Genomic DNA, 21,000 nt, shown 5'->3' with positions numbered 1-21,000 from the left:
GCCGGAGCGCGCGGGCGCCGGGCAGAAAGACGCGGGCGGCCGGGTGTGCGCAGGCGCACGGCGCCCCGCCTCCCCAGCGTCGGTCCGGGCGGGCGGCGCGAGCCCTCCTCCTCCTCTCTTCCCCCCGCGTCGCCCCCCGGCCGCGGCCCTCGCTTCACCCCCGACGCCCGGCGTGCGCGCCCGCCCTCCCGATCCCGCCAGGCCCGGGGTCCCCGCCCGCTCGTCCGCTCCGCCGCTCGCCCGCGGCCACCGCTCGCGTCCACGCTGCCTCCCGGGCCGGCGCGGCCGCGGGCCACCGCCGCCACCCCGCCCCCTCCCCGCCCGTGCCGCCCGCCCGCCGCCGCCGCTCCGGATGAGGTGATGGCAACGGCCAACTTCGGCAAGATCCAGATCGGGATTTACGTGGAGATCAAGCGCAGCGATGGTGAGCCGCGCCGGGGCCGGCCGGCCCTTCGCCGGCCCCGCGGGCTGTGGGGGCGGGAAGGCGGCGGCCCGGCGCTTTTGTGTGCGGCGCCGTGCGGGGCCGCCCGGGCGCCGCTGCAGTGCGGGGACCCGGCCGCAGGGCGGGGGCCGCTCCCGGGTCCTCCCCCGGGGGGGGGGCTCCGTTAGGGCTGGCCGCGCCTCGCGCTCGCTGCCCCCCGGCTCTTGCCTTTTACCGGTCTCTGCATCAGTGGCGGGGCGAGGGCGGGAGCGTGGAGATCGGGGTGTTGGAGCACCCGGAGACCCGACTGCCCGCCAGCGGCGGATGGGGAGCCATCCGGTTGTCAGGCCCCCTTGCTCGCCCTCCCCGAGCATGCCGCTTTCTTTCGCTCGTCCCTGCCCTGGGAGAAGGGTGCAGAGAATGCTGCGCTCGGCCATGAAAAAGGGGTGGTGGTGGCGGGGGCTGGGGGGAGAGCAACGGGAAAGGAGTCCTCGGTACGCCTCTCCACGGTGATGGTACCGAAAGGGAAGGAGAGGATGCAGAGACAGTCCACGCGAGACACTACTGAGAGGGTGGGGGTGGGCCACCGGATGTTGATATTTTCACACCCTCGGGAGGTAGCTGAGAAAAGTGTAAGGCGAGGTGAAGACGCATGTTTAATTCCTTTTTTTTTTTTTTTTAAGACCCGTAGGCTTATGGATGTTTCTGTGGGTTCCTCTTGGGGGGGGGGTGTTTTATGTCACTAACTTATAAATGTAAAGTGGAAATCATATCGTAAAGGAAATAGTGAGTATAAGGGCATGAATGAAATTACAGATGCTTGTATTGAGTTGGTTCTTGATTCCATCTCCCCTGAAACCTTTTTATTACTTTTAGCCTGTTCACCATCCTTTATCCTAATTAGTAAGGGCATGCCTCTGACACCCACTTCTTGGTGTCTACCAGATTTAACCAAGTTATGTCTATAGACATGAGGAGACTTTTTTCTGTTATCTATGGTGTACTGGAAGACCCTATATAATTAATGATTTTTTTTCTCCCATCCTCTTTGCATCGGAGGTAACCGGAAGCATTATTTTGTGTATGAGAAAATAAATTATAACTTGGAGAGCTTTAGAAGTTACCAGGTGGATTGGATTACTTGGATTGCTGTTTGCTTTATTACTTCTCCACAGATTACTTTCTTGTAATCATTATGCTGTTTAATACCATTTTATTTTTCTTCAGTGTGGGTTGGCTATTTATCAACAAATGTAGGATTTACATGTTAGTTTAAAACCTAAAGTATAATACAATGTAAGTTCTTTACAATTTTAAAAGTCTTACCTATGGCATTTAACTGGAATCACTACAGAAATAACACAACAGGCAAGAGGTTTCTCTTACAATTTTTCTGAGATGCCTTTTTTTTTGTTTGTTTGTTTAAATTATTGGATTTGAAGTAATTTGGGTTCTTGGGATCCTAGGATATAGGGTTATAATGTTCTTTCAGCCTTAAGCTTCAGCCTGTAGCAGAAATTGTGACACATGAGAGCGTTATATTTGAAGACAGAGTAATCTAGACAACACTTTTGAAAATGTTTCCTCCCAAGAAGAAGTGGAAGTCAGTACTGTGTATTGTCCTAACCAGTAGGTGTAAATACTTAAGTGCCTTGGGTGTAAGAGAGCCAAAGTAGGTAGCTTTTTTTAAAACAACATTTAAAATCTCGTATTTTTGGAGACCTTATAATCTCAGGCTGGCCTTGAACTTGCTTTGTATCTGAGGACCTTGAACAACTCCTGCCTCCGCCTTCTGAGTGCCAATTTATGAGGGTCTGGGGATCAAGCAGTCAACAATTGAACTACATCTTCGGCCCTGAAAAGTGGGTAACTTTTAAAGGGAATAATTGGAATGGAAAGTGTTTCACAGTTGCATTTCATGTCTAGGAGATTCCCCCAAGCATTCCCTCCTTTCACATTAAAAAGGCTGCTTTTGCTTCCTTCCTTCTATAACAGGTCTGTGACTGGATAAAATACGAGTGGTTATTGTAAAATATAAAATAAGTAAACCTTGTGGTTGAATAAACACTGATGTTCTGAGACCTAAAATCACAGGAGTAAATAAAGAAGGGCCGCTTCAGCCTGCTCTTAATCAGGCAATAGATTGCACTGTATGTGTGATCTTTGTTCCTGACCAGCATTTCCTGTCAATGATAGTCGTATGGTAAAAGATTCCAAAGGCCAAATCATAAGCCAGAATGGACGCATTCATATCTTTGAAGCTCCTGCAGAAACGCTTATCCCAATAAGTCCTCATGATTAAAACCAGATTACCAGTGGGCTTCTGAATTCCTAAGTCGTTCTGTATCATCAGTGAGACAGCCTATTTCCTTAAGCATTGATGCTTAAAACTGTACTGCTTAGTAAGTTTTCAAACTGCATGGCTAAAGTAGATGCTTGGTGTGGAGCAATGGCTCTCAACCTGGGGTTACATATCAGATATCCTGCATATGAGATATTTTTGTTATGATTCATAACAGCAGATTACAATAATGAAGTAATTTTTATGGCGGGGGCCCACCACAGCATGAGGACCTGTATTAAAGAGTCACAGCATTGGGCAGTTGAGAACTGCTGGTCTAGAGAAGGCAGTTGGAGGCCTGTGAAGACACCCACACTCATGGCAACCAGAGCCAGGATGCAGGCTTCACATATTTAATGGCCTTAGAAATTGCTTGACAACATCTGTATATCACCCCACACATTCTTGTGGGTAGCAGTTGAGTGCATTGCTTATTACTACATTTTTGTTTCCAAACATTGTTTTGGGACTGGTGAAAAGGTTGAGCCTGATGACCAGAGTTCAGTCTCCAGGACACTCATGGTGGGAGGAGAGAACCAACCCAACCCCTGCAAGTTGTTCTTTGACCTCCACGCATGCCCATGGCATGTGCACGCGCAAATAAAAACATACACGTGCATACGGATAAGTGTAACTTAGAAAATGTAAAGCGTTATTTTAGCCAACCAGCTGAAATTATCCCAGGAAACTAAACCTATCTGTGCGCAATGTGTACTACCACCGTCCCACTGTGGGGACCCTTCCCTGATGGGCTCTTAGTTCAGGAGCCTCAGAGGTGATTGAAATGATCCAAGGTTAGGCTGTTTTTTATTGTTTGGGTTTTGTTTTTATTATGCCTTTCCCCCCTTCAAAGGTTAGATATGGCAGGAATTTGGCTTGGACTCCAGAGATTGCTGTCAATCCCCGGTAAACTGGTATGAAGTTGGAATGGTTTCTTACAACAGACATTTTTTAAAATACATCTTCTTGCATATGCCTTACCATTACTTGATTTCAGGTTCATTTTAGAGTTCAGTGACTCTGAATAAACTACAGTTATACAGATGCGTAGCCTTCATTGGGAAAACTATTTTTTAAAGCTACACTATTGAAAGGTGTGTGGCATCAGTGATTACTTCTCCTTTAGGACACTGGTCATGTCTGAGAAACAGTTAATACTTGAAAAGTGCAGCTAAGGTGGTGTTGGTCTTTGGAAGTCTCTTAGTTGATTTGTTATCTAGTGGGAATTTTTAAACTTTCAGCTAAGAAAATCTTGGAAGATTATTTGATGCTCAGTTTGTATAAATGGAAACTGAGTCACAGGTCAGCATGAGTAACTAACCAGTCTAGACCACAGCTTGTCAGTGGCAGCTAAGAACCTGCTTTGCATAACATAGAAACCTGACTGCCAAGAATTACAGTACAGAAGGAGGAATTGTCTGTTCCTTCTGGACTGTATATACAGCTTCCTGCAGCCTGGTCTCCTAGTACAGAGAAGATTGTGGCCCACTCATGGGAAAAGCAGGACAGAGTGTAAAGGTAGAATGTTAGTTATTAGAGTGTCACGAAACTCAAAACTGGGGGAGAGAAAAAATATTCCTGTTTGTTAAACATTGAGAAAACAATGTCTTCATTAAAGCATCTGAAAAGGAGATGATTTCAAAGGGCCATCAGGAAGGTTGGAGCTTGGGGCAGACAGTCTTAACAAAGATTTTTTTTTTTTTATTGAACCAGTTCTTTACATGCTTTGCTATTTATTATTTTACTAGTTCATCCTTACATGTCATTTTATAGGCTTCTAGTGAATCGAGTCACAATTTAAAGAATAAAAGTAGACAATATAAGAATACAATTGTAATTATGTGACTGTTGTGGGAATAGGATAGAATGGGTGCTTTTGTAGATTGCTAATTTCCTTTTGCAGGTGACTAAGACAGTAGTGCTTTGGTGTTGTATTTATTAGGCATAGTTTTTCATGTGCTTCTAAATATATTATCTAATTGGGATCTCACAGGGGCCATATGAAGTCCTAAGCAGGGAAGAAAGCAGATACAACATTTTATGGGTACAGAATCAGAATTTGCCAAGCGCACATGGTTCAAAAAGGACATCGCCGTGTTAGATGTTAATTACTCACTGCTACATGCTAGCATATGTTGTTATTGATGATAGTTTTATACTTTGTGAGTATTTTTTTCAGACATGCAAGCCCCTGTAGTAGAACTCCCTCTACCACTACCTAAGAAACTTAGACAACTATCAGTTTCTAATATAGCTAAATTTGCCAAATTGGTGAAATCAAATTCTAATATTTTGTCATTTATAAAGGTAAAGCGTTAACAGTCAGAGGTTTTAAAAAGTAACTTTTACTTTACTATCACAAAAAGTATCACAATATATTTTGTCTAACCACTCCATTCTATGACAGATTTGTTGGGAAAGGTTGTATAGTAACTTTCATTGTCAAGTGTATATACTTTTTCATTTTGGAGGAAGCAGGAAAGAGCCAGTTAAACTTGGGCTTGATGAAACACAGAAAAGCAAACTATTGCGGAAACCCAGAATAGGATGAGGCACTCAGGATGCATTCTTTCTAGTCACAAGTATACTTGTCATTAATATTAAATGTACCAATTGTTTGTGGTTGTGCTGGGTTATAATATCTAGTATACAACACTCCAGAGGGAAGCTGATGCAGGAGGATCTCTGCACATTTGAGGCCCCCGTGGACTGCATGGTGAGGCCCTTTCTCAGAACACAAGACAGCAGTAACAAGTCTTTTGCAAAGCTCAGTTCTTCAATTCAGCCACGTTATGATTTTATATCCTCTGCTGTGTAACCTAACGTAATTTCTTAAGATACTTGCTTGGTTTGAGGTCAAAGCAAATTCTTTGCTTAAAGACATACACGTTAAGCTCTGGGTAAAACTAAGTTTTAGTCTTCTGGTCAGCTTGTGGAAAAAATGGGGTTTTCTTTTTGTCACATACCAGGTTTTTAATTTACAGCTAAAGTAATAGTAGAACAGCTCTAATAGAAGAATCTGCAGTCTGAAACGGCAAAACCTCAAACTTTAACTACTTGATGTGATGCCACAAGCTGAAAATGACGCCTGATCTTATATGAAGAGTTACCACCAAAACACAGGCTCATTAAATAAATAAATAAATAAATAAATAAATAATAAATAAAGTTAACTTCACTTTATATATATGTATATATAAATACATAAAATATGTATATATAAAGCAAATGAACTTCAAGATAGGGTCTTTAATATATCTAATTTTGGGCATGCAAATGAGCATTTCCAGTGAGATACACTAAGCCTGTTGAGTGCAAAACCGAAATAGACCTAAGAGGAGAAGAGTAGCCATTGCTCTTGGGTTCACCTCATAGCATCCACACAGGAGCTCATAGCAGGCTATCATCCAGTTCTAGGAGATGCAACGCCCTCTGATGGCCTCCATAGGCACTAGGAGTGCATGGGGTGCATGGACGTAAATGCAGGCAAAACATTGTACATTACACATGTACACACAGAGGTAAACTTTAAAAAATTAAATAAAAGTCTCTTAAAAATAGACAGTGTTTTCTCATACTAAACATTTAAGATGCTTAGGAATGCATAGATGTTGTGTCACATAGATAATATCGAGAGCAAAGTAAATGGAAATGCATGGCCAGTAAGATCTGAGCTCATGAAAACACAAAATGAAATGGTATATCAACTTATCATTGGTTAATTGTGTTAGCTTTTTGCATTCAAAGAGAAAAATGAGCAGATGTCTCTTAAAAATCATTCTTCATCTGGGACTGTATCTTAGTGGTAGAATGCAAGGCCCTGGGTTCAGTCATAAGCACTGTTGATGTGTTTAAAGTAAAAGTCATATTTCCAGGGCTGGGAGAGTAGCTCAGTGCTAGAGCATTTACGGAGACATGGGTTCAGTTTCCCATGCTTCTGAGTATGGCCTTGCCCAGGGATTTCTTATTTTTGATAATTTTTTCTCATTACCTATCAAAACTTACAAATTCAAACACTCGATTTACTAGAGTGTGAACTATTTTGGAATTAAGTGATTGTGGTATATCAAAATAGTGAAGTATCCTATTTCTTTTTTTTTTATGACATTTCATTAACTTAGTCTCTATCATACATTCAAATATCTGTAGGAATTCATTGAATAAAGTCCTAACAAGGAACTAAATCATTTTATAGTGTGACTAGTCCTAACAGGCGCGTGCTGTTCTCTGTGTACACCTGTACTTCAAAAATGAGTTAGAGTAGTTCTGCAGTCACCTGTCTGTGTCCTTCCTTCACGCTTTCCTCAGGGCCCACATTCAGCCTAATGCAGCACTGTCATTCTCCACAGCCCACGCTAGTTAGATGCATTGGTATTGTTTGCCACTAGAGATGTACTGTTCTTTATTTTCTAAGTTTTAATCTTTGTTCTAATTTCAGAAGGTGTAAGCTCCTCCAGGTTTAGGTTTTAACAGACCGTCATCGGCTGTTTTTTTCTTTAGAGAACCTGGGTTGGAATACTTACAGAGACAGACCTAAAGAAGTAGGACATGCGAACAGCTGGAGCGCTCTACTCTCAGTTGTTCATTCACATGAGTTGAGAGTAGACCCCTTCACAGTGCTGCCAAATACTTTCCTTTTATATTTTATTTACTTTAAGAGACTTTTCTCCCTTCCTGTAAGTTTTAGCATTAGTTTTTAACGTATCATCTCTGTAAACCTATTTAAAGATAGGGTCCTGAATATGTGTATGGTTATATTTGTTAAGTATGTTAAGAGTAACCTTCTTGATAGTAACATTTGGTGAACAAACGGTCTACTTATTAGTTAGCTTATGTCTTCCACACTGCTGTTTAATTTCAATTTCTTTCTTAAAAATTTGATCCAAGGGGCTGGAGAGATGGCTCAGAGGTTAAGAGCACTGGCTGTTCTTCCAGAGGTCCTGAGTTCAATTCCCAGCAACCACATGGTGGCTCATAAACATCTATAATGAGATCTGGTGCCCTCTTCTGACTTGTAGGCATACATGTAGGCATAATGTACACATAATGAATAAATTTAATCTTTAAAAAAATTGATCCAAGCAGAGGATCTGCAAATTGGAGACTAGTCAGGTTGTAAAGTGAGACTCTTATGTTATAAAGAGTTTTAGAATGTCACCTGTTAGCTTTGCTATCTGAAGACATTTATTAGCCTTCATGTTCTTTGTTTAATGTGTAATGTACAGTATTTGATTTTCACAACTGCCAGTATTGTAGACAGTATCTTCTCTACTTTACAGAAGAGGAACTAGGCCTCACACAGATTTAGTGTGGGCTAGTAAATAGTGGAGGATGATTGCCTTGGAGGAGGCCACATTCTGTGCTTATGGCACAACATGGGAGCAGCTCCTGAGCTGGGAACACAGGGCTGTTGGTAAAGAGAGTTTAAAACAGGGCGGAACGGTGAGAGGTGAAGTTGACAAAGAGGAAGGGGAGACCTAGAACACCTTGTGTTGGAAACAAACACCTTGGCTTGGAATTAGGATCTTGGAATTAGTTTCTAGGACACTTGGAAAGTACTGTAGGACTTAATCTTCTGACATCAGTAATAGGAGTTAGCCAGTGATTAGTGATAGATTAGAGAGACAGCTACAGAAAGAGAAGTAGCTTAGATGAGAGTGCCTCAGTCTAGAAGGGTGAACAGTGAGTGATTAAGAAGCAGATGAGATGAAAACATGTCAAGAAGAACCTTCGTTACGTGGTGGTATCACTTATGCTAATGAGTTGGGAAGGAACTTCAGATTCGAAAAGACTAGAGTGTAGTTTATAAAAATCTCTTTAGTTCTGTTTAATCAAGCTAATCCTATTGATGAATACAGAGTACTGTAAATCCTGGGTGTGTTGTAACGTGAAAGAGACCAATTCTGGTTGTTTTTTACTATTGAGATACGGGGGCACTTCCAATAAATGTTTACAGCAGTAAGCTTTAATGAATTTTTTTGTCTTAAAACTGAGCCCAAACTGTCAATTCCTGGAAAGGAAAAGAAAGGAAGAATTACAGCAAAGAACTTTAAAAATATAAACTGTTGTTTAATTTATATATATATAAATTATCATATATATAAATCATATATATAAATCATATATATCATGTGTATATATATACACATATACATATACATATATATGAGTGTTTTGTCTTCCTGTTTATGTGCACACCAGAAGGGGGCATAGGAGCCTATGGAGCTATAGTTATAGATTGTTGTGAGCTGTCATGTGCATTCAGAATACAACCCAGGACTTTAACTGCTGAGCCATGTCTTCAGCCACTAAAGGATAAAGTATTTTGATTCTTGAAATGGGACTGGAGTGTGGCTCAGTTGCAGAGTGCGTCCTTGGCACCTGTAAGTTCTGTGATGGAAGTTCTCTTTCCTCTGCTTTCATTCATTGGCTGTTCTCCTTTACCTTTTCTTTGTTCTTATTTTTGGCGTATGTTTTTCTGTGCTGGCATTTGCCTTCTCTCATCTTCCTTAAGATTCTGAATACCTTTTCAGTGTTTAGAATGTTTTAAGTGCTATTTAGAATGACTTAGATATATAGGCAGAACACAGAGGATTTGGGGGCAGTGAATTTTTTTTGATAATAGTATATAATGGACATTTTCTAAACTCTATAGAAGTTATATCAGTAGGAGTAAATTTTACTATAAGCTAGATAACGATGTGTGATTGTAGATTAATTGTAACAGATATACCTCATACAGGATATTGATAGTGGAGGGTATATGGGAAAGGGAGGCTTGTGGGAAATCTTTGTGAACTTGCTGTGAACCTTAAAAGAGGGAAAGGGATGTGCAAACTTTATCTAGGCCTTTTGTGAACTAGGGGACCAATTAATGCTAATCTATACTATTTTAAGAATGAAGATGAACTAAACCATGCAATTCAGCTTTGCTGCTCTTTTATTTTTAAGACAGACTGTCATGTATGCTAGGATGGCTTTGTCTGAACTCACTATATAATGGGGGATGACCTTGAATTTAAGAGCCTCTTGCCTCCCCATTTCTAGTGCTGGGATTATAGGTATGTGGTATCACACCCTGTTTATTTCTCAGCTCTGGGGATTTAACTCAAAGCTTTGTGCTTGCTAGGCTATTACTTTGCTGAGTTTTATATATACTAGGCAAGTTACTGTATCATCTGAGCTGTACCCAGCACCAGGTTTTGTGTTTGTTTGTTTGTTTTTTGTTTTGTTTTAAATCACACTTTGTCTTTTGGCTAACAAAGATAATTTTAAATGAACTATGTAGTGGAATGGGAAGGATTCAGATATGTTTGACAACTGGAATAAATAATTCTTGATTTCAGCTTATGGACATAGTGAGTTTATAGTTCTGACACTGTGATGAATGCCCAAGCCTTGTGTCTTGAAGCATTTTCCTTGAGATCTGCCAAGATTGTATATAAACTGGCCGAACAATAGCAGATTTCTGCTGTAAGATACAAACAAGTGAAATCTGTTTTCTGTTTAAGCTTGGAGTGCAAACAGCTTGAAAGTTGTGTGGATTTTTGTTTTGGTTTTGGGGTTAATAATTTTACAGACAAAAAGCTTGTAATTTACTGTAGGGAACGAAAGAGAAGTGGATATAAGGATTTACCTATATTATGTATAGGAAATGAGAAAAATTAGAGGTGCTATCAGTGAGATAAATCTTGGAATTTAGTCACAAACAGCTCTTTAAATATACTGTTATTGGTTGTCATAGTTAGGGTTTCTATTACTGTGTAGAGACACCATGATCATGGCAACTGTTGTAGAGGAAAACATTTAATTGGGGCTGGCTTACGGTTTCAGAGGTTTGGTCCATTATTGTCATGGCCGGAAGCATGGCAGTGTGCAGGCAGACATGGTGTGGAAGAAGTAGCTGAGAGCTCTATGTCTTTATCCTGCAAGCAGCAGGAAGAGTGCCACACTGAGCATGGCTTGAACTTCTGAGACCTCAAAGTCCACCCCCTAGTGACACACCTCCAACAAGGCCACCCCTAGTCCAACAAGGCCACACCTTCTAGTAGTGCCACTCCCTGTGGCCAAACATTCAAACACACGAGTCTGTGGGGGCCGTTCCTATTCAGACCATCACACTGGTAAAAATTTGTTGATATTGTTTCAATAAAAACATTGACTTGTCCAGAGGTGTCTATCTATAACAAGTAGATGCTTAGCAACTGGATTTTAAGAGTTCTTTATATGCTGTGTCTGTGCTAGGCATCCAAAGTCCAGTCGTTATATGGAATGCTTCCATTTACCTTCTTTGGGATTAGTTTGCCTTGCCCTTGGTGGTGGTGTGGGTCGGGAGACTTTCTGTTGTTTGTTTTGAATTTTTTAAGTTAATCCAACTAGCATTTGCTGAATTGTGGGGAATATTGAGAAAAGCCTTTTGGAGGCACATAGGAAACGGCAAGTGAAGTGTCAGTGGCTCCTACAACATGTTGAAAAACCCTGGTTCACTGCACACAGTGTTGATCCACTAGGGACTCCTACCATGCTAGTGAAGTCTCAGAATGGATCGGAGGCTAGGGCAGTGGCTGCTTCCCCCTTCTTTACAGAAGTCTTTTAAGGTGACCTTGCTCCCCCAATCCTCCACATTTCCTTGTAGTTGCACCAACCTGATTGATCGTTATATGGGATGGCCTGATTGGCCTTCGGTCGTTTTAAAGGCCTTTATACTGGATAATAAAGTTAGGTCTGCACCTTTGAATTTGGTCTCTCTAGTTTGAGATCCAAGATTCTGTTTTCCGTCGCTATTCATCCCTCTTTTCCCCATTCCTGATGCCCATACTGAATGAAGGTATGTGTCCCTTTAGTTAATGCTTCGAATGAAGGAAAGGGCTTTTAGAAAAGGTTATGTCAGCAGCAGCGAAATGCTAAATGGCTCTTGTGCTTATTTAGCTCTTGTGCTAATGCTAAATGGCTCTTGTGTTATCTAGCTCTAGAATTTCTTTCAAAGAGTGGGATGCTAATCTCCAGGCCCTTTAGGCCTTCCTGCTCACAAGACTCCAAGGTTTAGGCAAGAAGATATTCTATCATATGAAAGATTCTCATTGTTGCAAAAATGTGCCCAGTTACAGCTTGGTGACAGTGGTTCCTGTCCAGCTTTCATGATCTTCGGGTTTATAAACCTCTTGTTTTGTAATTACATGTGGATTATTGATGCTTTTTCCCCATACATAACCTCCCAAACAGTAGCTGTTCTCTATGTTTTTTAAGTTGCAATTTATTTTTAGTGATCCGTTGCTTTTAACCTTATCTTCTTACGTCTTTATTAAGAGCCATTATTTAAAGTTAATAGAATTTCCTGTGTTCCTGTTATCTCCCAACATGCTTTTTCTTCCCAACCTTTGAGGGTGGTTTATGAGAGATGGTGTACCTCAGATTTTGCTCCTAACCCTGAAGTATTGCTCACATAATTCTCTCTATATAGGTAAAGTGAATTCTTCAGCCTAGGTAGGATAGTTGCAGACATGGACTGTTTGTATGTTATCTAATGGATTACTAAATATCTCTACTTGAATGTTTCATAAACACGTCAAGTTAGCGAGCCTATAGTGGAACCAGTATCTAAATGTAGGTGTATGTCATAACTTTTCTCTGTTCTTTTGCCTAACTCTGAAATCTAGTTGTCTTCATTGGTTGGCTGTTTGCTCTGAACCTCATATCCTATCCTCAATTGTCTTAACTGCTCAAGTACCCTTTTACTTTTCTACCTACCCCTGCGCTGGTGACTATGACTACTACTGCTTCTACCACCGCCACTACTAGTGCACTAACTCAGGCTAGTAATTTGTACGGGCTGTGTTGCTGCTAGTTTCCCGAAGGTCTCTCCACCTTTGGTTAGCAACTGTTTCTTAATAGCTTGAAAGAATGATTCTTGTCTCAGTTCGTCCAGACACTGAAAACAGAAATTGGGGAAAATTGCTTAGTGACAGTGACCACAGGTTTCCATTGGTGGTGTAACAGGGACTGTGATAGAAACTGCTGGGGAAGTAATGGCTTTATAGTAAGTGTTAAAAATATTGCTTACTTGTCTTCATCTCATGTTAGGGTGTGTTTAAGCATAAAAGAAGATACTTCTATGTAGCTAGAACCTGAATGGAATTTCCTTTGAGTAAAAATCTGAGCGGGGGAACCGTAGGTAAGATTGCTCAGTATATTCAGCAGGACGTCTGTGAGGACACCTTTTGAAATTTTGAGCCATCAGCAGAATATTGTTTTACCAACATTGGTGTGCAAAATTGTGATATTCTAGAGAACAAATCTTTTCCCTTGACAAAGATATATTTTGGATATTTTACACCGAAGGACATGTGAAGATGTACTTTTTAAAAAAGTTCCTAGGTGTTTAGATTTACTTAATAAACATTACTTAGTTAGGAAGCTATGTGAAGTGAGTTTTTAAGTTTTGTGTGTTGTGTGTATGGTCAAGTGCGTGCTAGGCATGCTTGTAGAGTTCTGAGAACAATGCCGCAGAGTATGTTCTCTCCACCTTTTTAGGGGTGTTCTGCAAGTGGACCTGAGGGTGTCATGGCTTCTTGTCAGCACATTAAGTCGACATTTTAGGTTTTTTTTTTTTTTTTTTTTTTTTTAAAACTGTCCCCCCAGCCCCTTTTCAGCTGTAATCATCATAATTTTAGAAATTGAACTTTTCTATTCTCTTTACAGTAGTTGATTTTTGGTGTTTTTGAATAGTCAGCTACCCAACTCCAAATACGCAAACCATTAGGGAACCACAGTGATTCATTACCTTTAAGTGTGGTTCAGTTATCCCAGAACAACAAACAGGAAACCCACATAGACCATAGTTTCCATGTTACCCCAGGGGATATATTAGTTTTTATATCCCTTTTCAAGACAGTGCACCAATGATGAGAAAAGTTTGGAAAAGATAATTTGTATGCAGGATGGGTAAAAGTATATCTCATTTTAAAGTTACCTTTTCTTCCTGAAAATCTAAGTTATATTATGTCTTCTTTTCCCCCTGGTATCAAATGTCAGGTTTATGTTTAAAGCCTACTTTAAACTATGCTAGAAAGACTATGATAGATGTTTTACATTTAGTAAAAACAGTAACATAAGTGTGATGAACCAAAATAGAAACTCTGTTTGGCAAAGTCCCATTCCCTAGGGATTTATTAAATAGCAACAGTACAGTTACCGGTGTCAGCTGACACGTTACTTTGCCCTTCTGTAATGGGGCCTTGTTCTAGCAAAGCTGTTGATAACGTATTGCTTATCGTTGTCCTGATTAAGGATTCATCACTGCTTAGATTAGTTAACAAAACCTGGATATCAGTTTGAGATTTTGATTTATGCTGGACCTGCTTACTCATCTGAGCCTGTATAATCCCTGAAAATTTAGCTGATTGCTCTCTGGGCTTTAACTTAATAGGAATAAATCTGTATTTTCTGTTAGAGCATTAACAGGTGCTAGGCAGTTATTAGTATGTACTTTAACAGTGTCTTCCGTTTTCTAATGATGCTTTTCATAGCATCCTTGATGGTTTTATAGTCTTTCTCTTCTAAGATAATATTTAGTCATCTCCATTCTTCCAGCATTCTGCCATTGTATAGTTAATGATAGTAGATCATTCTATTGAACTTCATTAGCAACCGGTTATTTTTATGTTCCTAAAGGAACATGCTTTTTAGAATTCTTTGAAGAAAGGAATTTTACCTCTTAAAAATAATCTTATCCGTGTGTTGGTTCATGCTTTTATTTCCAACACTCAGGGAAGTAGAGGCAGGCAGATCTCAGAGTATGAGGCCAGCCTGGTCTGCAAAGTGAGTACAGGACAGCCAAGGCTACACAGAGAAAAACCCTGTCTGGAAAACAAAACAGAACAAAAAAATCTTGACAGACCTTCTTAGGCACTAAACAAACAAACAAATAAAGATATATATAATAAAATATATATATATTTTTTGCTGTGACTGGAAAAGATGTACTCAAATATTTAAATTTATATTCCACACCAGCAGTCGGTTCTTGTAACTAAATATAAAATTGATTAGAATCAGTATTACATGTAGTATGAGAAGCCAGACATGAAACTAAGTACTTGTCATCCCAAAACTCAGGAGGCTGTGGCAGGAAGATTTCATGCTCAGGCAGCCTTGACTATCACTATGTAGCAACACCCCCGCGCCCCCCCCCACACACACACACGGGAAGAGAAAGGGGAGAGAGAGAAAAGAGACAAATGAAGACAGTGTTTAACCAGTCACCTGATATAGAGTGACAGAGTGCTGAAGACAGTGGCTCTGAATTCAGAATTCTTTGGTAGGGACCAACTTTGAAGAAAGTTTTTTCAGATACCTGATAACCAACTGCTTTGAATAACGTTCTCTCTGGAAACACCCAGGCACCTAATCTGAGTATGTAATTACAAAATTAGAGAGTGTTATAATAAAAGTTACTTCTTTGTTCTGAGAATAGATATTTATGTATACTTTTCTTCTTTCCTGCCTGAGGCACAGGGCTAAAATATAGCTAAACTTTACTAGCTTAGTTTTAAAAGCCCATGCAACAAAACACCAAAACTTCTAATTATGTAGTCATATTCTTACTAAAGATTTGAGGACACTGCTCATGGTTTTATTAAGGATAGATAACGTAGAGAAGGGGTGTGTGTGTGTGTGTGTGTGTGTGTGTGTGTGTGTGTGTGTGTGTAGTTCAGAGGACAGCTTGGACAACTTGTAGGAGTTGTTTCTACCATGTGGGTCCTGGGGTTTGAACTTAGTCATCTCCATATCTCGCCTAGTCCAAGAATCTTATAATTTATTAGAACACAAGGCATATTTTTGTATTTTTTATTATATGGCTGTATATATGTGAATCACCCATGATTTGTTTGAATCACCATGTGAATCACCATGATTTGTGTGCGGTTTAAAATTATGTTTTAAAATATAAATCACCTTTTTTGTCATTTTAAAATTTATCATACCTGAAGCATAACCACTAGCGTTTAAAATTCTAAAGGGTTTGGATATCACTGTTCTAAACAATGTAATACCTCAAGTTTTATTTTATTAATCATTTAATAACTTTTACATTTTGAGTATTTTGTGCAGTTTTTTCTATTATTTAAATATTAAGGTGTTAATAAATGAGAAAAAATTTATAGCAATATTTCAAGAAGTACTGATAAATATTATTCACTCTTGGGAAAGACTTGTCATTTGTATCCTCAAGTATACTTCAACCCTATAATTTGAATAATTACACACAAAAGCGTTGAGTTTGTAATCCTAGGTACATGATAAACAGCTGCAACCTTCTTAAAAAGCTGCTTGAATCTGAAAGAAATTGATTTTTTTTCATGTTTGTCCTTTTAAAAACAAAATACATATACCTGCTACATATTACTTACTCTGTGTTTTGAATGCTTATAATGCAATTTTGTTAGCACTCTTGATTGATTGATTTTGGCTCTTGTCTCCTGCATTTGCAACCAAATTATACTTTACATGCTGCACAAGGTTTGTGCTAGCCTAATTGGTTGCTGGCATTTCTTAGCCTCACAGCTGCTGTGAATTCAGCTGTAAACTAGGAAATATAGAATAGGGTCTTGTTCTCAGAGACCAAAAGGCAGTTGCCAACGTGTGAAACTTGTTTTTGACAGTTCAGTAAATAGATGAACTTTTACAAATTAAGGATCACTGATACCCGTATGAAATAATCAAATTGATTTTTAAGTAATTAGAAAGCCCTGAAATTCACGTATTTATTCATGTATTTTATTTTATTCACTGAGTCAAAAGTGACTTGAATTGGAGCAGTACTCGTAACTGTTCTTTTGTAGTTTTTTCTTACACAGATTCATTATTAATATTCACTGACATGTCGTTATTTGCTTTTTGTTTTTGGGTCTTTTGAGACAAGGTCTCGCTATATGTCCCTGGCTGATTGAGAGCTAGCTTTGTAGACCAGGCTGCCTGTGAACTGACACAGGTTCTCCTGCCTGTGCCTCCTGGGTGCTGGAAATAAAGGCAAGTGCTATATAATGCCTGTTCTCATTGGCAGATGTTTGAAAGTTGAACTCTAAACTGATTATTTTTACTATGACATAAAGTTGAACGTTACTGTAGAGATTTTTAAATAGGCTGAACATAAAATGACATTAAAATAAAGGCTATGATTTTAAAATATTATATATTTATTTAACCAGTCATTTTCATAAATTATCTTGGTATTTAAACTTGTGGAATTTACTTTTCCATTAGGTTCAATCTTGAAGTTGCCTGCCTGTCTTCCTTCCTACTTTTCTTTCTTCCCTCCTTACATTCCTCCCTCTCTCCTTCCCTCTCTTCCTTTGTTCCGAGATGGCTGAGTTAGTACAAGCACTAGGACCTGAGTTCAGCCCCAGATTCCATGTAAAACATAAATGCTGGGCCCACTTGTAATCCTAGCACTTGGGAGGACAGAGACAGGAGCCTCCCCTTCTTAATGAGTTTCAGACCACTGAGAGACCCTGTCTCAAAGGAAGGTGGATCGGTCCTGAGAGCGGTCACACACACACTCCTTGAATTTTAGCTTTGTAACATTTTACCTGAGAATGGTTAGTTTAATATGTGTGAAAATGAGATTGGTTCTCAGAAATGTATGAGAAGCCGATTTTTAGGCAGTGCATAGGCATGATCCATTGGAGGCCAACGAGCTGTTCCTTAAAAATGATGTGTATGAAAAATGTTGATGAGGAAACTTTACTTTTACTCAACCCGAATTCTAACCAACTTCAGCATTGTAGCTGATAGAGTGAGTCAGTCACCTGTATGTACACAATACTAGCATGTTTGGTCATTGAGTGTCTTAGGTTTACTATCACAGTGATGAAATAGCATGACCACAAGCAAGTTGGGAGGAAAGGGTTTATTTGGTTTACACTTCCACATTGTAGTCCATCACTGAAGAAAGTCAGGGCGGGAACTCCAACAGCAGGAACCTGGAGGCAGGAGCTGATACAGAGGCCGTGGAGAGGTGGCTTATTAGCTTGCTCCCATGGCTTGTTCACCCTGCTTTCTTGTAGAACCCAGGACCACCAGCCCAGGGGATGTCTCCACCCACAGTGGGCTGGGTTCTCACCCATCAAACAGTAATTAAGAAAATGTCCTACAGCTGGTTCTTGTGGAGGCATTTTCTCAATTGAGATTCCATCCTTTTCAGTTATCTCTAGCTTGTGTCAAGTTGACATAAAAGTAGGCAGCACAATGAGCAGTAAATAAGATCAAATTAGATTTATGTGCAGTGTTGTGATTGCTTCATGCTTATTCCCTGTATTTTCTCCAACATTTTCTTAAATGCTTTAGGGCTCATTCAATACTAAGCCAAACAAGGTGGTAAATAAATAGGTTAGAGGCTCTGAAAGTGCATTGAGGCCTGGTGTGGTGGCACATGTCTTTAATCCTAGCATCCTGGGAGGCAGAAATGGGCACATTTATTTGAGTTAAGGCTAGCCTGATCTACAAAGCGAATCCAGGAGGACAGCCAAGGCTACACAGAGAAACCCTGCCCCCCATTCAAAAAAAGCCTAAAATAAAATAAAATACATTGAGGACCTGTGTACCCTGCTAGAAACTGTTACACTTAAATACAGTTAAAGAATTGTCTTAGTTCAGTCTCATTATAATAGGATACCCAAGACTACAGAAATGAGTTAAAAGGTTTATTTTACTTTATGCATGCAGAAGAAACAGAAGGGAAAGCAGCTTCAAGGCTCTCCTTAGTAGTCCTGTCCTGCCTGCGTAGTTCTTCTTTTGAAATTTAGGTGGTGCCATATGCAGACCTTGTGCAAGAGACACCACCAAGGATTGTGGCCTGTGCTCTTGAGAGCTGTGGCCTAAACGGCACTTGGGCACTTTCGGGCCTCGCTGGAACCCTGGTGCTGGGAGTGCATGGTGAAGACGGCTCTCAGGATCCCACCGTGGCCTTTGTGATGGAAGAAGGTGGCAGCAAGCCCATCTTTGGAATGCCTTTTTTTTTTTTTCCAATTATGTTAGCCAGCTTTTTGTCACTGTGACAAAATACTTATTTATTTTTGTTCACTGTTTCAGAGTTTCAGTACATAGTTAACAGGTTTGTTGTTTCTGAGCTCATGTTTGATTAAGACAGAATATTATGACAGGGAGGGATGACGTGGGGCAAAGTGACTCAAGGTGGGGTCAGGGGGAGATAAGGTACGAAGGTCCCTGGGCCAGCTTTTGGATTGGAGGCCATCTTATATTCAGACTATAAAACCCACTGTCTTGATGAGAAACATTTGGCTTCCTTCTTTTTTGGAGCTAATTTGTTTAGCTCAACTATACTCTTAGATACTTCATGTGGGTAAGCTGCAAAATTTCTGATTTATTTATTATTTTTTGTAATATTTCTTTGCTCTCAAATCAGCATTAACAGTATGATTACACAGTCTGGTTTTGTATTTGCTACAGAAACTAGTTTGACACTGTGATGATGGACACAGTTCATTCAGGTTCTTTGCAATGGATATATAATAAAGGTGGGAACAGGGCTAAATAAAAGAAGAGGTCCTGGCAAGAAGCTCCATTGGTGAACTGGTTACTCTGTATGAGAGTTTTCAGGTGAATCCCCAGAATCCACATACAAAGCTAGACATGGTAGTATGTGCTTGTAATCCCAGCTTTGAGAAGGCAGAGACAGACAAATCCCTGGGACTTGATGACCTAGCATAACAGATGAGTCCCAGGTCCCAGTGAGAGGCCCTATCTCAAAAACAAGGTGGACGCCTCCTGTGGAGTAACCCCATTGCTATTTAGCCTTAAAAATGAATACACATACAACTGACAATCTGAAAATTATATCAATACAAATTTTCTCATAGACGTTTATTTAAAATGTTAATTGCTTTGCTAGGCAAGTGGTATACCCCTTTAATCCCAGCACTCAGAAGGCAGAGGCAGGCGATCTCTTGAGTTGGAGGCTTACCTGCTCTATTAGGACAGTTGGGACTACGCAGGGAAACTCTGTCTTGAAAAGCAAAACAAAGGAAAAGTTAATTGATTTGACATCCTTAAATGCAGGTTTTCTTCAAGTAAAAATTGACTTAAAAGCCTAACTTTGGGTACTAAAAGCCAGGAGACATGCCAGTAAATAATGACTAGGGACACACTCTACACTCTACATTGAAAAACAAACAAGAAAAACAACTCAATAGGTAATATTTTCTCCAGGGTAGCTTGGAAGCTGAAAACTTGAAAGTTTCTACATTTTAAGTTTTGAGCCTCTGTTATTGATTACATGGTGAATTTTATGAAATATTAAAAACTTAACAGTTTTCAAATTTGTGAATATGACTTGGAGATGGGTAAAATCTTCTAGTTAGAAATAGAATGATAATGTTTGTGTATTGGCATCAGTCTGCATTAGAAATTTATGAGAAAGCCAAACAAACATAGCTGAGCTCAAAAGATAACAACCATGGAGAAGTAGTTTAGAAATGCTAAATGGGTGAGGCTGAATTAGATGGTGATGGAAAAAAGACACTTCTGGACATGGTAGTACGTGCCTAATCCACGGACTCGAGGTCAGCCAGGGCTACATAGCAAGATGATATCTCTAAAACTGAATTGGTTAATTGACTTGATTGAAAATTGCTCCACATTTGTATTTTCTAGCTAGGTTTATAAAAAAAAGAATTTCCCATAGGAAAGCAGTCCAAGATAGCTAAGGTTGAAAGTCTTCCGTGTACTGGGAGATCCACATATTTTTGACTTTTGTCTTTAGTCAGATGTCATACCTTTAAAATTCATTAACAGACTCCATAGAACTGCCATGTATTTACAGTTTAAGAAATATTTATCAAAAATGCATGAGGTAAAGAATCATAAGGAAAATTAGAACAATAACAAAAATAGTGCATGGAAGAACTCATTAGATGTTAAAGCAGTTCTTGAAGAGAAATAGGGAGTTTTAATTGCTGTGAGTAAACAAAGAAATGTGAAAGATGAACAAGCTAAATGTTCTTTTTAAAAATATAATGGGAGCTGTGAAATGGCTCTGTGGATAAGGACATTTGCTGCCAAGCTTGACAACCTGAGTCAGATCCCCAGGTTTCACATGGTGGAAGGACAGAACCAACTCCTACGAGTTGACCTCTGACCGCCACAGGCTGTGGTCTCTATGTACCCCGCTTCATACACACACACACACACACACACACACACACACACACACACACACACA

At 39.9% G+C, this 21,000-nt stretch overlaps 1 protein-coding gene across 4 annotated transcripts in view; it reads left to right on the top strand.

Moving 5' to 3' along the window:
- The first annotated feature begins 72 nt into the window (after positions 1-72).
- Positions 73-21,000, top strand: part of Kif2a (kinesin family member 2A) — a 59,651-nt gene continuing 38,723 nt past the window's right edge. For 2 of the 4 annotated variants that reach the window (XM_055601974.1, XM_055601973.1), the window contains exon 1: positions 73-424. In XM_055601974.1, the coding sequence (XP_055457949.1) occupies positions 361-424 (64 nt within the window). In that variant the 5' untranslated portion in view covers positions 73-360. The remainder of the gene's footprint in view (positions 425-21,000) is intronic. The other 2 variants (XM_055601975.1, XM_055601976.1) reach the window with 2 other exon arrangements.

The sequence above is a fragment of the Psammomys obesus genome, unplaced genomic scaffold, assembly GCF_907164565.1.
Source record: "Psammomys obesus unplaced genomic scaffold, mPsaObe1.curated_primary_1811, whole genome shotgun sequence".
NCBI classification, from domain to species: Eukaryota; Metazoa; Chordata; class Mammalia; order Rodentia; family Muridae; genus Psammomys; species Psammomys obesus.
Note: the sequence above shows the minus strand (reverse complement) of the source record. Positions and strands in the feature narration are given on the sequence as shown.